The 20,481-nt window shown below is 39.0% G+C and overlaps 1 protein-coding gene across 1 annotated transcript in view; it reads right to left on the bottom strand.

The window, feature by feature from the left end:
* Window positions 1-279: 279 nt before the first annotated feature.
* cxadr (CXADR Ig-like cell adhesion molecule) overlaps window positions 280-20,481 on the bottom strand; it is a 34,325-nt gene continuing 14,123 nt past the window's right edge. The window contains exons 2-7 of the mRNA XM_056737190.1: window positions 13,897-14,066; window positions 9,124-9,328; window positions 4,634-4,789; window positions 4,420-4,542; window positions 3,986-4,124; window positions 280-2,734 (exon numbers count right to left, since the gene is read on the bottom strand). Of these exons, the coding sequence (XP_056593168.1) occupies window positions 2,437-2,734; window positions 3,986-4,124; window positions 4,420-4,542; window positions 4,634-4,789; window positions 9,124-9,328; window positions 13,897-14,066 (1,091 nt within the window). The 3' untranslated portion in view covers window positions 280-2,436. The remainder of the gene's footprint in view (window positions 2,735-3,985; window positions 4,125-4,419; window positions 4,543-4,633; window positions 4,790-9,123; window positions 9,329-13,896; window positions 14,067-20,481) is intronic.

Below are 20,481 nucleotides of genomic sequence, written 5' to 3'. Positions count from 1 at the left end.
CTGGTCTGAATGCAATGTGCTACAGGAGTTTTTTTCTTAAACACAAACTGCTTGGGTTCTGTAGTTCAGGTCTGTGAAGCCGGCGGTGCTTTCGCAGGTCATTGATTAATCGTGGTCATTAGGCGGTGAGAGAATGGCCTCACCTGGAGTTAGAGGTGAAAATCAACGGGAGATTAAAATTAATCACTCTGAAAAGTGTCAACGCCGCCGGCACCCTGCGGAGAGCGGGACATCGAGAGGGGAATGAGAATGAGGTGCGAGGGAATATCTCAAAGAGTGTTGAGAATGATAGAGCTTTCCTTTTTATTTAAAAATACATCACAAAAAGCACACAAAAATAAAGAAAATAAGGTTTTTACATAATGTGCAGAGTAAAAATGAGGGGTTAAGTATTATTAGTACAACATAAAAAAAAGTAACAGCTACATAAACATCATTGGTTGTTTCTTTTTAGGATTTACATTTTCTATCTCTTAAAAGGCCTAACACCTACAGTTATGAAATACAGAACGGGCTTTACCACAAACAGATCATTTAGTTCAAGGAAACTACATGGCTGCCAAGGTTTGCTGATGAAGGATCAGATTGTCATGTTTACACTAACATCAAATGTTCGAACAAGCAGAACTGATCCTGGAACAGTACCTCTATTGTCAGAGTCTTAATAAATAAAAGCCCAGAGAAAACATGAGCGTGTGCTTTCAGGTAATGACAACTTCTGTGTAGTAATAAATGTTAATACCTTATTCAGATGGTGAATGATTAACCCAATCTCCCTCTCGTTCTTTACAGCTATAAAATAGGACCCAGAATTACATTACATATTTACACATTCAACAGGCACCCTATTCAAAAAATAGATCAGAGAAGCGACTACTACTTGTGTACAGCAGTGACTTGTATTTATAGAGACAGCGTTTAGTTGACAGTGTACACTCTTTGAGATGAAAAGCAGCCTGTTTTACATGTGTATCAATAAGTAGTATTTTTCCCAGTCTGCTTCAAATCAGATAGTGCTAAATTGTTCATTACCAATTACTACGACTAATTTACCATTTCAGCTGAGCATCATGTCGGTTCATCTATTATTTACCTTGTCATCTGTTAAACCTACACTCATTGTGTGAAACCAATTCATTAAACCCAGATAAAAAAGGCACATACAGTGAACATTGGGAAACCCTTCAAGGTCAAACATACCCCACCATGGGAAAAATGATTAAAAAGATCTGTAATGTTTCTATTAAACAGCTGAAAATTATAGCGACAATGTGCTCAATTAGGTGGGTCATTATTTTAGACCTTATCAAATTCATCTCAAAATACACTTAACCAAAACTATTCATTCAAAATTACACATTTATAGATTACCTCAGTTTAAAATTAACGTCCTTCATTGGCTCACATTAATGTTAACCATCCCTTGATTTCTTGTCCTTCATTTCATTTCTTGTCCTTCATCTAACACATATACTGCTTACTAACACTTCCAACCGCCAATTGGAAATTAAAGCTTTATCTTTCAAGACAGAATAAGCTGACGGCCAAAACAAATGCAGGTTTAAGATTAGGATCGCATTAAAGTCAGCGTATTATCGCTATCATCTGTGATTGGCTAGGGGTAGTGTAAAAAGGAGGGGCAGGGCAGAGTTGAGGAGATCTGGGGTTCTGTTGGCCCTAAAACCTGACTGCTCAATGACCTGCAACAGAGCCCTATCTTTCCTTTCATTTCATTGGAGGGTGGGGGTAAGCAAAGGTTTGGGGTCAAGACCCAATCCACGAATAAGGAATTGACAGACGCACTAATCACTCTGAAGCCAAAAACAGGCTTATATAAAACTGCTGCATGGTAAAGAAAAAGCAATGCGATTTAAATCACAGTTTTCTCATTTTCCAAAAAGTTCACATTTATATATACACCACATCAATCATCAAATCATGTTTTTTTTTTTAAACCATCTCATCCATAAACCAAGCCAACCCTCATCTTTCCACAGTCCCTTAAGTAAATCTTAGATAGCCTTTTGTATAAAGTGAAAAACAGAATGATATCAGATAATAGCTAGGGAGTTGATATGTACAATAATGAACTATAATAAGTTGTACTACATGGAGTAAATTTAGGTTTCAAAGATTAATTTCTCTGTAGAACATTTTATGGGCAAACATTTCAAGTGCCTTGGAATATTAAAGCCACCTTGCATATAATAGGGCCTTCAAATCAATCATGCATTGCGTTATTTACAAAACAAAACAGAAGCAGGTGAATCGATCACAGTTCTGCATTAGTTTCTTTTTAGTTCTGGAAGTCAAATTGTATTATTAGACGTGGGGAGATCGGAACCTGCAGTGATCTTCATTTGTGCTGTTTGCAAATTCCAGTCGAACAATGTATTGAATAGTGTGAGTCAAAATGGTAGAGATACTAGTTTAGGTCTACACAATGGATCCATCCCTGTTCTGGGCAGGAATCATGACTGGGATGGCCCCCATTCGGCTGAGGTTGGGGCCAGCCATGCGGCTGAGGTTGGGGCCAGCCATTCTGCTGGGCGGGGGAATGGGGGCGTGGCTAGGTGGCCTGTCGTTTTCTTCAGAGGGTATCTTGTCGTACTGAGGTTTGGTGTACTCATGGAGGTTGGAGGGAGACATGGAGCCCAGAGAGGAACGTTGGCTACCCACGCTGGTGAAGCTGCGTGCGGTAGAAACGCGGCTCTTGGGAGGGGGTACATCCTCTCTGTTGGAGAAAAAAGAACGCAGGTTGTGTTCAAGTTCTTAGAAAAGTTTTTGAAAAGAGATTTCACAGAGAATACATAAGTCAAAAACTCTATGGGATTTCCGAAAAGAAAATCAGATCTAAATCAAAGAAAATCTTAAATTAAATCTCTCTGAAATAAAACCCATTTATTGGTATTAGAAGCACAGAACCCCAACCCTTCTACAGTGTGCAGTAAAACACTCATATAAAAACAAACTGGTTTAATGTGTAGACTCGTTTTCTGTCCAAAATTAATTTTTGTGTCTTGATCAAAAATAAAACTTTTTCCCTCAGGTCCCATCCTTCCAATTAACAAGTAATCAGCAACAATAATCCATTCTGAAGCAGAACAGGGGGTAGGGGTAGGGCGAAGAGACAGACAGTGAGGGTCACTGAGAAAAGCGGGCTTAATTTAGATAATCTTCTTTGTCATAGTCTGTGTCATGCAGCGCAGGGCTCCCAGACAATGTCCAGCGCAGGGGTCCGAAGGGGGCGTAATAAGGGGCCAATGAACGCCTGACCCACGGCCTTCCCCTTTCACAGGGAGGAATGCTAGTTCAATAGAACTAGGGAGGTGGGGAGGGGGCATTGACAAAGCAGGAATCGACTGAACAAACAAACGCAAAAAACTGATTACACCAGCCGTTTCGTTTTGGGTGAGGGGGTATGAGGGATGGCACCGCTAGACAGTTTTACTGGCCACCAGCTTTGTTTGGCCTATGGTGTTGAGCTCAGGGGAGGCCAGTGATTGGATGAATCAGACAGACATGGAGACGGTGACGTGTACCAAATGGCATCCGGGTCGAGAGCCCTCTTTTGCTTACACTTACAGTCTTGTTGTTCTCTTTATTAGCTCGGAGTATGCAGTTGGCTCGGGACAGAAAGCCAACTGTGTTCAAATGTGTGAGATAAATCAGCGTTTGAGGAACGATAGTTACACTAATATGTTGCTCCTAAGACTTCCCAGAATTGATCATTTGTATGATTGTAATTAAACTAAAAAGTATGCCACTAACACAGTAGATTTAATATGGTAGTACTTAACTTACAGCAGAATGAATGTTTAAAAATTAAAACAATTAAAACCATTAAAGATGGAATATGAGTACATTTTGTTTTGACAGGTCCTAACCGGCAAAACAATTCACACTGTTCACTTCTCAAAATGTCCCTTGTGTGGTTAGGAAAAAAAACAAAGTAATGTGTCAAGACAACCCTTGTGTTCAGTACCTTATCTCATAGGAGATCTCTTTCTCGTAACGCTTCTTTTGGCGGGCACGGCAACAGCAGAAGAGGATAAGGGCGAGAAGTATGAGAGCCAACAGAACACTGATCACAGCACCCGCGATGATGCCCGCTGTGTTAGGAGCTAAAGAGAAATGCAAAGATAGATTAAGGTTTAGAGAGATTTAGAGATTTATTGAGCCTCACGTGTTTAGTACCTTTGGTATGGAGGTACAACAAACTGTGTGTACAGTGTAACCCTAATAGAGTTACAAAGGCTCAAGGATGTTAAAGCTAAGCCCATTCAATCCATTATAGTCATTGGATAATGACGCTTACGGATGAGTTTGTATGTTTAAGAAAATCACAACGCTTTTTTTAAGTTTATTAAAACTGGACTGACTGATGGTGGTAAGCGTGTACTATAAAATCAGACTCACCTGGTACAACGCTAACCTCCACCGCACACTCCTCTGTTCCAACATTGTTTTTAGCAACGCAGCGGTATGTTCCAGAAGCGGACTCTGTGGCGTTCCTCAGACTCATGGTGCCCCCGACCGGATCTAGTCACAGCGAGAAATGGATTCTACATTCAAACTTTGCCATGCTTATTAAAACTGGAACGCATCTTTCAGGGGAAGTATAGGGACTTACCCAGCACTGCTGTGGGTGGCAGCAGTTTATTGCCCGTGATTCTCTCCCAAGTGTACTTTAGTGGTTGCGTGCCATCTGCAGAATTACACCGCAACATCATATCTTTCCCCATCAGAGTCGGACCATCCGCGTAACATCTCGGTTTAGAGGGGCGAACTGAGGGAGAGGAAACGGGAAGCGATCAGTCAAAATCAGGACACATGGGTATCATCGTTTCATTGTTCAATGGATGAATTTGTCAGGTAGTGTAATTTGGTTCAAAACATTGTTTTGACATTTGTGTCATGCAGGGCTGCACAACACCCTAGAAAAGGCAAGGCCTTATCATCTTACCCTGGTGATCCAAACAATGTGGTCAGTTGAGTGCATGTGTATCTAAAGAAAATCTTTAAATGTTTATTTTTATGTGGCATTTGTGCCCCAAACCACCATTACTTTCTGACCTTGGTCTTGTGTACAAATATATTGTGCAGCATAAAAAGTCACTGGGCATCTTCTATCCCACTTCAACCATTTCTGCCCATTTTATCTGTATCGTACCCATCACAATAAAGGAAGCAATGATCTGAGTAATGGATACAGCTGTTGCTATTACAGGTGCTGTCAATCAACTTAATTAAAACCAGAGCGCTGTGGGTGTCAACATTCCCTCAGATTAAAAGAACAAAGCACGAGAATATGAAGGGAAGGTGCTGGTTATTGCAAAAGACAGCATGTGTTTTGTGGGTTGGAGTGCTAGAAAGAAAAATTGGTCAAATCTACATATTACAAGGGAAAGAAAATTGGTAAGATTGGATGGGGGAGGGTGGAGAACAGGGGTGCTCTGTATAGAAACGAAAACACTCCACAAACACACTCCCCCACCCCCTACTTTGGCAGGAGATGAGGACTCAAAAGCAAACAAACTCTAAATTAAAACCAGGAGGAGAGAGACAGAACCCCATGTGAGGAGGGCACGGAGGCAAAGAATGAAGCACAGACAAAGAGATAAGCTTAAAAGAACAGTTCACCCAAAAATATAGATACCGTCATCATTCAAGTCCTTCCAAAGCGGTTTACTTATGACCTCCACAGATCACAAAATAGCTGTTTTCATATAAGTGGATGGGGACTAAAAACAGTCGTGGTTACTGTTCACTTCCATTTTTTTGGTTTGGAAATTCCTTTTTGGTGAACTACCCCTTTAAAAAGATAGACAGCAAAATGACTTCCAAACTAGAGTAGAGTGTTGGAGTTTAAGTCTAGATGGACATGTTTGTTTGATGATAAAAGCTGTAAAAACATAGCTGGGGCTGCTGGGGCAGAGGCTTACAGCTGCAGAGACCTGAGGATTAACTGCAGGCTGGACTGAACGGCAATTTAATAGGATGATGGGTCAGGGGACAGCAGCTTCCTCCGACAGAGAAATTAAATGTGTGGTGATGGACAGGTGGGTGGGACACATCCAGGTGTCGACAGTGTTTAAACCAGGGGTCTTCAACATTTTTCGGGGCAAGGACCCCGTAGATGAGAAATGCATGGAGCAGGGACCCCCTTACAGTTAATGTGTCAACGAAGCTATTTAAATAGAAACCACCCTCATTGTCACAGCAATATTATGTTAAGGCATTACATTAGCACTATTATGCATGTTATTGTTGCACATATATCATTTTCTGTGTATTCTTTTTATTATTAAAATAAAAAAAGATTGTTTGATTATTTTAAGGAATTTGCAGCATTATTTTTTTATTTTACTGTGAGAAGGACGATATACTAGTCCTGAACCTTAGTTTTTATTGAGGCTTCAATGAGATGACTGACCCTGGATAATGGCACAAATCCTATTCTAGTGGAGGTAGAGGTTGTCTCTGGATGCGAAATAAATCATTGCCTGCTTTTACAACAGAATGCATAAAATTATGAACAAATTATGACAAATTTTAACAAAAGTTCAGAAAAATATGAGAATGCACTTTATGTACATGCAACTCCTTTCATGCGTAGTCTGTATTTATCGGAATGGAGACGATGAAGCAGATGTAACCTAAACTTTCTTCTATTGCTTCTGCTGCCTGAATAGATGTTTTTGTACGTACGCAGGTTGAAATTGCAATAAGCGGGAGCTTCAATGAGTCCGTGGGGCAGTGCACTTACGCAGCTTAAAGAGAACATTGTTTGTAATATTCCTGTACCCTTTTTTTACAAAAGGTTGCCTGCGAGTAAACAGTAATTTGCGGACCCCTTGCAGTTACACCGAGGAACCCCTTGGGGCTGTGGACCCCCGGTTGTAGACCCATTGTTTAAACCAACAGACATACGTCTACAAAATCTGTGTCTGTCTCAATTATACACTTTGACAAAGGTTGTGTATTTTATAGGCAGGTGTATAAAATAGGCAGCAAAAATTTTTACTCAAGTCATTTTATCTCAAAGGTGAGATCAAAATAATCAATCATACCAGCATGGCTAAAAAGAACAGCTAAAAATACATGTAAAAGTCAAACTGCCCAAAATAATTCCATACGCATTTAGGCGTGAAAATGTCAAATAATTCCCTTTTCTGCTGTCTGGGAAGGTACCAATTTAACATCTCTTGGTAGGTCACATTGAAGGTTAATCTCAAGTGTTAAAATAACAAAAAAGCTCAATTGGGTATAAAAGTACAAAAGTATTAATGAACATCAGATTAATTCCTACAAAGATTTTCTCAAAAACGATTTTAGCAAAGGCATTTCACACAACTCCCTTATAATTAATTCTTGTTTTATATACACTTGAGATTCAGAACAAAGAAGCTGTTAATGAAACAGTATTTGTGATGCAAGCAGATGTCTGCAGACCTCTTCAGTTACATGCACAACACCATAAAACAAATACTCATCTACATCTACACACTCATCTACTCGGGGATTCTCTCCATCCCAACAGTAGAGCTGTGCCTCTCTAAGGTGGCAGGTAGCACATATACAGCTCTTCAAGTGAATGTCCTTGGACGGCTGTCTCTGATGGAGACATGTTTAGTAAGGAACACACGCACGCAGCCAGACAGCATCTGCTCTGAATGCAGGTACAGAGTCCCTGCGGTCATCAGCGATAGGATGAGGGTGGACAATGAGGTAACGGGCGAAGAGCGAACAGCTGCATTCATCAACTGCTGAGAGAACTACCAATCTGTGTCCTTCCATCTGTCTCACTGTGGTCCACCACCTATCACAGGGTTTGCCAAACTGTCCTTCACCCCAACAAAACAGTGAGTTTAAGGTCGCCTCAAGTCTTTTGCCTTATCAGATCCTATCCACACTAATGCGTTTTCGTTTGAAAACAGATATTTTTCTCTCCATTTTGGCCTTTTGTCCACACTTAGACAGCATTTTTGTCAATGAAAACAGAGCTTTTCTAAAACGCACTCCAAAGTAGATTCATTTGATTACAGCGTTTTTTTGCGTTTTAGTGTGGATGAAGAAAATGACACATGCTGACGTGTCTTAGGTTTTACCCATGATAACCGATTCAGATGATCACGTGAATTGTTAGTTTGTTTAACAAACTTCAAACAACTGCTTTTTTGAGTTATCAAAACTATTGGTCTTCACTAGGACACAAAGATCCCAAGTAATTACTGTCAGTGTCTATGAAGCACCTTAATAAAAACTACATGGTCAATCTGGCCACAGTTAACGATATTTGTAAACCAGACAACCCACAAGAATGATGCTCATTTAAAAAAAACGCTTTAAAGCTATTATTACGGGTGTCTGAAAGCTACTATTAAAACAGCAGTTCAACCTTATCCAAATTCTTTCATTTATTATCCCTAAACTATCTATTTAAAAACGTTTTTTACTGGTTCTTTTTAATATTACAGTTACCGCCATTCAGGCACTCGTAATGCAAATAGACGTCTCAGTCATGTGGTTACAGAGTTTCGGGAAGTGACGCTGATGTTGTCGTATTGTTTGACTGAGAGATAGCCTTGTTTGGCAACAGTATATTTGCCTAGGGCGTATGTGTCGACACCAGTCTAGGAAAAGGTTCTTTTTCACACACAAAGTGCCACTGATGTCACACTTGCTGTAGACAGCGATCAATCATGACCCTTAAACAAGAGGTGTTGGGGGCCCATGAAATCAAACTTCAGTGCATGTTTATTGTGCTTTCATGTTGCAGATCAATATAACGCCATACGCTCTTTCCCCCGTTTTCACATCTCACTCTCCAGGAAATAACAAGATGGATTGAAGTCTAACTTGAATTCCAGATAAAATCTGACATGGAGATACACAGTTATAACTCTTGCGAAACTAAAGAATACATCATGCATACAGATGCTTGGTTCATGTTATTATTTTTTTTATAATTTTTCCATTTCAATGCTTATAGTGGAGGTACATTTGAGATTCTGTGTTGTGCCATAAGTTAAATCCGGTATGGCCAGGGTGTAGTAGCATTTGTCAAGTACATTTTAAATTTCCTTTTTCAGAGACCCACAAGTTTGTCATACTACTCACCCATGACAGTTAGTAGAAACTTTCGGCTGTTGATGCCAGGAACTTTCTTCACCTTGCATTGATAGGTGCCCGTGTCTATTGCCTTCAGTCCCATTATGTTCATGGAGGCATCACCATTTTTGGGGTCAGGGGAGTTGAAGTAAACTCTCCCTATAAGAGGAGCATAGTATTCTGAATAAACTCTGTCGCCCGAGTACACAATCACCTGATGAAAGAAAAGATGAAAGAAATATTTCAGTCACATTTTAATTACGCAACATTTCAGCTTCAATATAATGGGTAGGAAACGCTGCACTGTGAAAGGTCAAAAAAAATATTCTGATTTTAAGCTTAACGTAAATCTTAACCTAAACCTGTACTGCTTTTAAAAGTCAATGAAACAAATAAACACAGTCCCCTCTCTTATCTCAAAAACATCCTTCAGCACAGGTAAAACATTTGCACTTTCAATGTCACGACCTGAACAAAGTGCTCTTGTTCACGCAGACACCTTCTGTCAAGCTGTGCAGCACAAAGGCACAAAAACCTCAATGGTTTACTAATGGGTCACGGACGCATATTTACAGATACATTTTTAAATCAGAACATCACAACATGGTCTCAATACAATGCAAGCAAAGTGTACACACAGAGGGATAGAGACAGGTACAGATTCATCTACATAATAGGAAAATCGGTGATCCATTCAATAATCCTTAACCAACTCTCCCCACTTTATTTTCACGATGGAGAGGTGGCGGTCACCCATAGCGACTTGCTTCATGCACAGTAGTCATGAGAACGCACCTAAGGGCAACAGAGCCCGAAGACGTTGGAGAGACACAGAATCCTAATGAACCCATAAGACAACACGTAGCAAAAGGAAAAGGAAAGAGCCTCTTATATCCTCTCTCTTTTCCTCTTGTGTTCACAAGAACGAACATCTGTAGAGTCTTGTCCAAATTATCACTTAGTAAAGAGAGCTAATCTGTGCCACCTGGAGTCTGCCTACAGGATTTCAACAAAACATCCAACAACATCTGTAAAATAGCCTGTATCTAAACGTAATAACTAAACAATGTTAAAAAGGATGAGGAAATGAAAACTGCCTGGAGCAACAGATCTCATAGGCTTTCTATAACATATACCAGACAAGGATCCAAGTAAAAAAGTCTGCACGAAGCAAAGAACAAAAGACACAACATTGCAACTGTAGAACATGACACAAACTGGCAATATTTTTCTCCTCATACAATCTGATGTTTTCTTTTACCAATGGCGCTGTATGTACTAATGCACCATTAGCAGAAAGCCTCTGTGTGGTACTCATCGGTGTCGGAGCTGGTAGGAACAGACAGATGGAAAACATCACTTGGCATACTGTGGCTGGTTAGGACAGTTTTAGACTACAGGTATGACTGGAGTCTTCATGTCAGAGTATATAAAATCTTTTTGTATTGTTGTCTCCTTTAGGGGTGAAATTAAATAAGAAATAAAAAATTCTCGGCGTACCTCTACAATAACTTGGTCTGCCTATTTATGAGTCGAGGCCACAAGGACACCATGCGACTTATTAAAATCAAAGTGTGCATATGTTCACTAGTGTATCTTGTTTGCACTTGAGTTCCATGATGTTTGTATGCCGGTGGGTATGTGTACTTTCCTCTGGAGCTACAGCAGGCTTGTTTGAAATGCAAAGCAGCAGTGAGTCACCTGTGCTGGGACATCGGTCTGCTCTATAGCCCAAGCAGTTTCTGTATCCATGCCTGTCTACATCAGTGTCTACACTCTCTGCTGAAGCACAGCTCTGACTATCTGCTCCTGAAATCAGGTGACTTCTCAAACTACACAACCTATTCATTTCAATGGCAAACAAAACCATTTTTTCATTAAAATGAATTATGCATTATTCAAGTATTGCAATTAACTAAACAATTGCTCAATGCCTTATATTTAAAAATGATGGCATACAGAGATTTAAAAGAGAACACTGCAACTAATGTGAAACAATCGTAGCTCCTTGCCCATATAAGCAAGTGTCTTAGTTATATTCTTTTACGTTCCCATCGTCACTTTCAAAGCAGCCCTATTTTGTGAATGTTGGTTCTGTATTTAAGACATTATGGAGCCAAAGTGTATTTACAGTACAGCGTTACCCCCAAGTTCCCATCCATTCTTTACTATAATGCTACTGGCCAATGCTGTTTTGTATGGAATTCTTCAACTTGTCAGCAGCGTCCCACCAACAAGAGAATCATTAATGCTTCACTGTGCCCCCAAAGACCAAACAACATTAACAAAGAACACCATAATATAAAACTGGGTTCTATATTCAAAGCTGATTCATTGTTTAAGTTCTGTTGGAACTGTTGTTGAACACAGGGGAAAAACACACTCTTCTTTGTGTGTTTGTGTACACTGATCCATGAAAAAAAAAAGAGACTGACAAAGGTAAAAAAAAAAACATGAGAGAATCTAAGCTAGATTAAACACCAGGCACTCGGCTTATTGTTTATAACTCCCTTTTCATTTGGTAAGGATTCATTTAGAGGCTGAGAGCTTTTTTAAAGCCAATCATTGGAAAACCATAAATCACAGTCACGCTGACTGAGACCGACAAAATGAGAAAGTATTAAAGAATTCACAGAATTAAACTGTAATTGGTTCACAGTTTGGGTTTAACAATACGGTGCAATGGTAGACTTTTCTGCAAAGACCTAAGTGTATAATAAAAGTTAAAGTTCTGGAAAAAACACTTCTAGAAATTAGCACAAGCCTGGGACAAAAAAGTGGGGCATAGAAAGTTAGTTTTCATGCCTCATTGAAGGTCAGAAAGATGGAGGAAGCCAGTGTCCAACCTTCAACTTCATATGAAACCATTAAAAACGTTGAAATGGGTCAAAGACAAATCGCAAGTCCTGAGGCACAGCCTGGCAGCAAAGAAGGGGAAGAGTGCAGGGTCTATGCCCATGAGAAAAACCTAGCAAACAACTGAGCGGGGAACAGAAATGTAAGGAGAAAGGGAGAATCATAAAAATAGAACGAAAAATCAGTTCAGAACAAAACGAAGAACCATTGAGAAGAAAAAGATGGAGTGAGAGAGGAAGAAGAAAGGTACGAGGATCCCAAAGAGAGATCGACCATCGAGGGCTCCTGACCCAATTCTGTCCCCCAGCTAAAATGCATAATCTCTGTAGAGAAGGAATATGAGGATATCTTTGCATGGGCTGCAACAGACACACACATATGAAGTCTCTGGGTTTCTTTACGCCCCCGTATTTCTGTGAAAAAAACAGCCCTCAATCAAACTATTTGCAGAGTAAGGATGTTGTATAGATGCTAAAAATGAAAACATCGACTACAAACCTTTATTCATAGTGAAGTGACTGGTAAGCACAAACACAGAAAACATCAATAAACAGTGTCAACTAAGAGCTGTCAAAGCCAATAAACCTCAATTGTACATTCATGCGAGTAAAACCATAACATCACATATAGGACATTTTTTCCATATACATTACAATTTATGAATTTTATGTTGAGCCCAATACGCATTTACCCAGAGAGCATTTTTCCAGAGAGAATCAGAGTACTAAAACAACAGAACACGTTCATAATGCTGAATTTACACCAAAGCGAATTAAGCAATTTGCGTGAGTAAATACCATACAAAGCCAATGCAAAGACGTGAGTAGACCCAAACTCACTACGGGCGACCGGCAAATGACACAAATCAGGGGTGCGATTGCTGCGAACGCGCGTCACTCACGCAAAAATAATGAACTGTTCCTGCAAGTATTAAAGAGCAAGGAACGGGATTGTTTGAATGTGGTGTGAACACAGCATAACACATAACACACATCAGCAGCTGCTCAGGGTAGATCAAAGCAAATAAAGATTTCAAAGAAAATTTAACCTTCAAAAATGATCTAACCTTAATTGAAGGAGCTTCTATTCTTGGCTTCTAAAATCTACGGGTCATCCCATGCAAGACTGTTTATTAAAGTGATTTAATTTGCATTAGATATCGAATATCATCTGACTGGCTGTGATCGTCTCACGCATTGAAGTTTCATGTGTAAAAAAAATCTTCGAAATTTCAGTGCAATCACACCTAATGACAGTGCAATATGAATGCGCTTCTGCATCACAATAGGGAAGCAGTTTGACTTGTTTTGCGAGGGGGATTTTTTGCTTAAAGAATTTTGTGACAGAGGCAACACAACACAAATGGCAAAGTCAAACTAAAAACTCCTAAAGGCTTTTGAATAATGAAAAAAGATGCTTTGGCACAGCACACAAAGCCATTCTCTCTCATCTTGCATAAATAGTATCTTGTAACACTAAGCCTGATGCGATTTATATTGCAATTCACACTAATTATACATGTCTAGGACAATTCTGAAATTGCAAAGGCTTCGATTCAGTATTTTATACAAAGCAATTCCGTGAGAAGAACTGATCACTTTAAAATCGCTTTGAGATTGAGTCGTTTTTAACCTGCATTTGAAAAAGCAACACTCGTCAAACATTATTATTATAAATATACTTTATTATCATTAAAATGCCTGAAAAGGTTTGAAGCCATAGAATATGACCATTGGCATTTCCTCTACGTGTGTAAATCGTTCTCCTTCTGTGTCCCATATTCTGAGTTTCTGCACGAGAGCACTTGTGCTGCCTTGGATGTGGCAGCATTTAGCCGTAATTCATTGAGAAACTGAGCATAAGAATTGCACAATATATCGTCCCCAGCCCTATGTCACAAAAAAAACAATCACATCATCTGCTTACCGGTTTTTCAACTTCTTGGTTGTCTGAGGGCTGCAGGGTCCACTCGATATCCATAGGACCGGTATCCTCTGGAGCAAGTGTAAACTGACAGTCCAACTTTACACTCTCCCCGCTGGCTTTCTCAATGGACGTGGGACCAGTTGTAGTGATTTGCAGTCCACAGGCTAAACCTGAGACACAGAGAAGACAATGTTTTTTAATGGATGATAATAATATCTCTATATTACAGTACTTTTAATTAGATAACTACTTATGATTATATAATGCAACACAATGCACACATTATAACAACATCATAGATGCCACATTTAGTATAATTTCTAAAAGAAACCATAAGTTACTATGTTAAACATATTTGGGAAGAGAAAAATAAACATCACAGCATATTAGCAGACAATCTGTTTCTGTAAACAATTCAATTTGATGCAGAACTTTCCTACATTAGTAACCATAAATGTTTCACTTTGGTGCTTGGGAAATAAAGCGACTACAGACACTAGAAACATCTAAAATCTAAACTTTACTTCCTTATTACTTGGAATGCAGCATCCAATTTTTAAAGACAGAGTACCGATATTTTTTCTGGGACTCGCCGATACCGTTGCATGTACCGATGCTGGTATTGGTGTCGGTGCATCCCTACTTATAAGGTAGAGAAAGACTGCACATACTTCTCAATGGGGGCTATGCATTTGTCTATCCCAGTTCAAACATTTAAGAAATACATTTCAATGTATGCTATCAAAGACTACCAAAGCAGTATTGAGTAAGTGTACATCATGTTTGTGTCCCCAAGCGAGTTTCAGGGGATTGCCTCAGCATTGAAACATTCAGTGCTGCATAACTGAAACTTGAAAACCAGAATGTCCTGTTTTTACACAATTAAGAACAGGTGGAGTTCCTGTACCTCAGAGATCAAAATACTACTGATCTAAAATCAGCCTCATGAGGATCTAGTTCTTTATTAACAAAAGACTGGCTGCCGATCAGAATTTCAAGAACATTTCCCACAATGCAAACAATGATGTGTGACAGGGTGTGTGACAATGCATTACGTAAAATGAAATCCTTTCATTATCACACGCCTTTGACAGTCTAGGATCGTCCCAATGGGTTTCGCTACTTTGATTTGTGGGAGTAAATGGTTAGAAATATGTACTGCACGTGGCATAATTCAAAAGAAAGCAGCTGACAAATTAATACTGCTGGCATCGGCCATTCAAAAATTCCCCATTAGCAGTGATGTATGCTCTTATTCCAGCGATCAAAGTAATTGTTTAAATAAATGGATCCTTTGGTGACCCTGGCTCAATGCTGCATTTCATTCATTTTAATTAATATTGCCAGCTTTCAAGCACAGATCAGGGCTGTGTGGGGGACATGACTTCATTCAATAACCTAGGCCTACTCTCACCATCTGGATCCATAAATCTGGTATAAAAGCCTGTGGACTATGCTCCACCATCATGCTAATGACAAATACATGCCAATTTAATATTATTTTAGAATAGATTTTTGCAACTCTGAACCAAACTGGAGTTGTGAAGAATGTTTTTTTATTAACAACTGAATAAGAGAGAAATAGAAGAAGTTTGTGTTTACAATAACAGTTTTCCACCCTTTGTGTCTCAACTACAATACTGTAAATGAAATGGTATAGCAGTTTGTATGTGATGGAATTAAGGAATCAATACGGTCTACAATGCTCTGTGCTTTCTACGTACATGAATACAGAAGAGGAATGCTGAACTGAATATAAATGAAGCCTGGCTGTGCAAAATGTGATTATCATTGCACGAACAATCTTCATATGCACATCATAAAAACATGCGTTCATGAGTTGACAGATGTATTATAATTTTCTTAATGTCATGATCATTAACTCAACATTTGATGCTTAGCCACATTTAACAGCACATTTGTAAAATGATAAACATGCATATAGGACAATGAGGCAGTAATAATGACCAGGTAAGGGTCTTTTTATAGAGCGTTACAGCATCAGCAGTGAAATTTCACAAATGTTAAATTTTAATTATCTGTGAGGAAATGGAATGAAATGCTTTCATAACAGCATGCTCCTTGATAATCTTCTGGGTAAAAGTGGGCAGAATCAAAACACATTTAAATTCCATTTGAAGGTTTAATAACACCATATCCTCACATTAAATGAAAATTACAGATAACAGATTTTGCCTCATTACCTTATGACAGGCCATTCTGAATGCAAAGAAACCGACTGGAAAATTGTTGAATATTAAAAATCACATTGACCATTAAACAACGGAACGAGTCAAATTGCTCCCATTACCAAAACTTTGCAAAAAATTGAAATGGAGCTGTTACCCTCTAGGGCTTTTTCAATTCCTGTGTGAAATGGAAAATGCATGGAACAGCATGGTATGGCAATATCTGAAGATTAGGGAAGTATAGGAGATATTAATCTTGAATTGACTCAGAATCTGCTCTCTGAGCACTGAAACATTTAATACCATTCCACATACAGCAGACACAATTAGGCTGCTGATTAAATTTATGATGTTCCTGTGTTATTATATTACAAAAGTTATATGGAATATCATTCCATTTTATGAACAGTATAAAAGTTAAACATTTAAAATGCAACTTTCGACACCGATGCAGACCTTACAATAAATGACAATTGTGGAGAGAAAGCAGACTTCTTCTTAGACTGTCTGGTCTAAGGAGGTCTTAACTTAAGAATATCTATCTCTGTCTGGCCTCTCTTGACCTCCATCAGCTGAGCACTGCACATCAAATCCTAAGAGGTTCAAGAGAACATAGTTTGACCCACACGAATGAGGCCACAAGACCACTACACCACTCTCCTTATTCCTTTCTCTCCAAGTTCCTCATTTTTTATCTTCTGCTCTCCCTGCCCCTCCAAACTCTCTCTTTCACGTTGGTCCCGTGAGCCAAAACGCTGACGATTGTGGACCCCCTTTGTGCACTCACAATAGGTAGAGAATCCTGTCTCCTGGCAACGTGTCCAACTAAGAATGCTTGAGAGGGAACGAGAGAAAAGGGGGAAGGTAGTGCAGATAAAAAGAGGAGTGAGCATTGAAAAGAGGGTGGTGAATTCAGGAGTGAGGGTTTGTTGAGGAAAGAAAGGCAACGTAAACAAAAATCCCTCCAAAAAACAGCTATAAGGTTTACAATGAGAAGGACAGTTATAATCAGCTGTGGCTAAGAAAATAATAAAGGCACAAAGTTAATAAACGGGTAGATCTATAAATGTAAGTTCTATAAATACCTTTCAATTGGGCTCATAATCTGAATTTGCAGATAAAAACAACAACAACAAGTATGTGTTTTACCTGGTGAGCCATTTTGATGTCTACAGTGCTTTGATGTAAAAAAGAATATTAAATGCTAATCTGTATATGTATTTCCAAATAATCTTATTTTACAAATGTACGAAGGCAACTGAAGAAGTAAGCAACAAGGATTTAGGTCTATGATGGGTTTACATGATTATTTATTAATGGTGGAAACGCACACTGAAATATAGCCAAAGTAAAAACTGCTCTGCCTGTTGCTAGGTCACAAATGTAGGCATTTTCTCTGTGAGGAGGTTGATCTATGAGAGGAACACCAATACTAAACATTTAAGCTATTTACATTTATCCTTTCATGGAAACTTCCAACATGACTTCAAACTTGTGCTTTTGAAAGTGATGAAAATGACTCCAATCAAAGACATACAAACAGTCCTCAAAACATCTATCACGCCTTCTAGCAACTATATCGTGGAAATATCTTCGAAACTCCATATGACAAAACTGCTCGCATTAATCCACCAAAAAAAGGGACGAAAACACAACGAGAGCTTCTAGCTTTTTGTAACAGGTGCTTGTCCCCAAAAGACAGAGAGATGGAAAGAACAATACCAGTGTGCTTGTGTCTACAAGACATTTATCATTTATAAAAACAGGAATATTATGTTTGTCACATTTTCAAAATCAATGTCAATTAAATAATAACAAGCCACACACAGGAAAGGTCACTCCAACATATAAAGTGAAACAAGAGGGACATTTGGAAGAAACACTCTATGGTTCATATGGGAGCTCAGTCAGTCCCTGTCTGATATATGGACACACAGAACAGAAATTTATGCATTTTAAAAGCTACATGATTGATGATGATGTTAGTATTAACATACCAGGCTGTTTTGCATGCAAAGGAGCAGTGCCTGAATTGTAATTAGGTTGTCATTCGAGGATGGCTGGAGTATACAGTTAAATCACAAACCGAGCGCTTTCCTGTTCGTTTTTTCGAACTCTCATTTTAGAAGCAGCAGAGAAGCGAGTTATTTTGGGGTTCAGACAGTAAGAAAACGTGACAAAGCAGACTGTGATGGCTCTATGAAGGAGCGTGGCATATATTTTGGGGAGGTTAAAGGAAAGGATTAATATTTGAGGATAATGCCTATTTAAAAAGCACAGCAGTTTCCAGCTTGTTAGGATTACTCCTACTCATAAAAATCACAGACTTTCAGATGAGAAAAGGGAAGATCCAAATATATTATAGAATGAATTTTAATTAAAACATTTTAACGCACACACACACCAGACTGAGGCACACTTTTGGGTTTAGAGTATGACATAATGAAGGCACAGATGAACAGCTTGTTGTTTCGGTACACTTTTTTTAAGACATTAAGAACCAGCTCCCAAGATTAATTTATTTAATCCATTACTGTAAATAAAGCCACTTATCTACAGCTAAACATCTGTTCCAGCTTTTCTTCTATTCTGTTTTACTCTTGAAATTTGGTACAGCGGTTCAGCTATTATCGTTGGTTCCTGTATAATAAATAGCTTGTGCTTTTCCTCATTTGTAAGCATCTGCTTAAGCATCTGCTTAATGATTAAATGTAAATGTATTCCTGCTTTTCCTACAAATCTGCCTAATAACATTTCATCACCAGCCTTGTGACTCAAATGACTTCAACAGGAAATGAAATGAACAGGGAACAGAGATAGAGGTCAGTGCCCAGCAGCGTCTGGAGAACAGCTATCAGATCTCTTATCAGAGATGAGAATCTGTGCGATTCTTTAATCAGCCCCCTGTCGACTTCTCCCCATGCTTAAATAATATAAAGGATGTTTATTCTTCTGGCATTTATCTTATAAGCCAATGAGCCACCACTTTCGTTTCTCTCAGCATCTGCTGATCATCATCACCCTCCTCCGCTCCTTTTTCTGCCCTTCAGACAAAGAGTTAGTGACCTTTCCTCTCTGCTCCCTAACCCCAGAATCAGACATGTTAATGAATGCAGAAACATTTCCATTTTTCCCAGCTCCCTCCCCCAAACACAAACAATGCAACACCTTCCCATAGTCATAGTTTTGGTCAAATTTGGTAGACATCGCCCAACCCCACAACAAAAAAGACATCACGAGCAACCCAAAATACTCATGATAGCTCTGTAGCAGCATCACCGGACAACCTAAACCCTTAAACAAATCCTATAACAAATTAGGGGCAACCAGTACAGTAAAATCATGGCTGCTTTCCTGACAGGCAAGATGAATGAAAGCTACTATGAATACAATAAATAAGCAAACAAACAGCAATTAGGAAATGTAGGCCAGGTGAGAGCCATAACAGATTACAATGGGCTAACAGAGAAAAAAGGAAACTGTGGGTGTGTGTGTGCGTTAGTTTGTGTGTTGGAGATTGAGAGAATCCTTTAGGGAAATTGTACATTTGAGTCCATTGGTCATTGGAAACACATTATTATTTTGCAGCGATCCAAACTGCGTTTCCCTGCCAGCTCATGTCAGACAAAACATCACATGACAGAAAAATAAACAACATAGGTGACCGCTAAATCCATAAATCTGTCTATGGGGACTACACTAATCTAGTACATTTGCACTCATATTTAATCTGTGTCAAACATACTAGTTCCTAATACGCAGTGATGACACACTCAATAGGAACACAATACACCGGTCCAGTGACCTTCCGTCTGCATTACACATCAAATCTATTCCCACAACAACTAAACAAAACGCAAAGGAGCTTAAGTATCACTGCTCAGTCTCTAGATCCTTTCTGCTGCCCTTTTCTGTGTTTAGAAATAACAGCAAGCTGTGTGTAAGAAATTGAACCACAACACTAAAGTGACATTGCATATGTGAGTCTGGCAAGCTTGTAGTGTAAGTGAGACATGTGGGCAAGATCAACCATTAAGATGCTGCAAAACTTGATTTAAACCTGCTCTTCCAGATTTCTATGAGGATGAAGATCAGATAAAAGTGAAACTCATTTTTACGGGCTGTGATAAAACCACCAGACCGCTGAATGTTCTTTGATCAGTAATTCAAAAAAGATCACAGAAACTTAGAAAGAGACTGACATTACATATAAAAACTGTTAAATTGAGAGGTCCTAGACAAACAAGGATTCCTCCTAATGTAAAACCAGCACACATAATCACACATTCACGCACCAGCTTAAAGTTCTCATGCTTGTCTTTAATGTTTTGGTGGGGCTCAGGCTGAAAGAGCGTGAATATCATTCCCGAACATTCTCAGTGCTCAATTAAGGATT

The sequence above is a fragment of the Triplophysa dalaica genome, chromosome 22, assembly GCF_015846415.1.
Source record: "Triplophysa dalaica isolate WHDGS20190420 chromosome 22, ASM1584641v1, whole genome shotgun sequence".
NCBI classification, from domain to species: Eukaryota; Metazoa; Chordata; class Actinopteri; order Cypriniformes; family Nemacheilidae; genus Triplophysa; species Triplophysa dalaica.
Note: the sequence above shows the minus strand (reverse complement) of the source record. Positions and strands in the feature narration are given on the sequence as shown.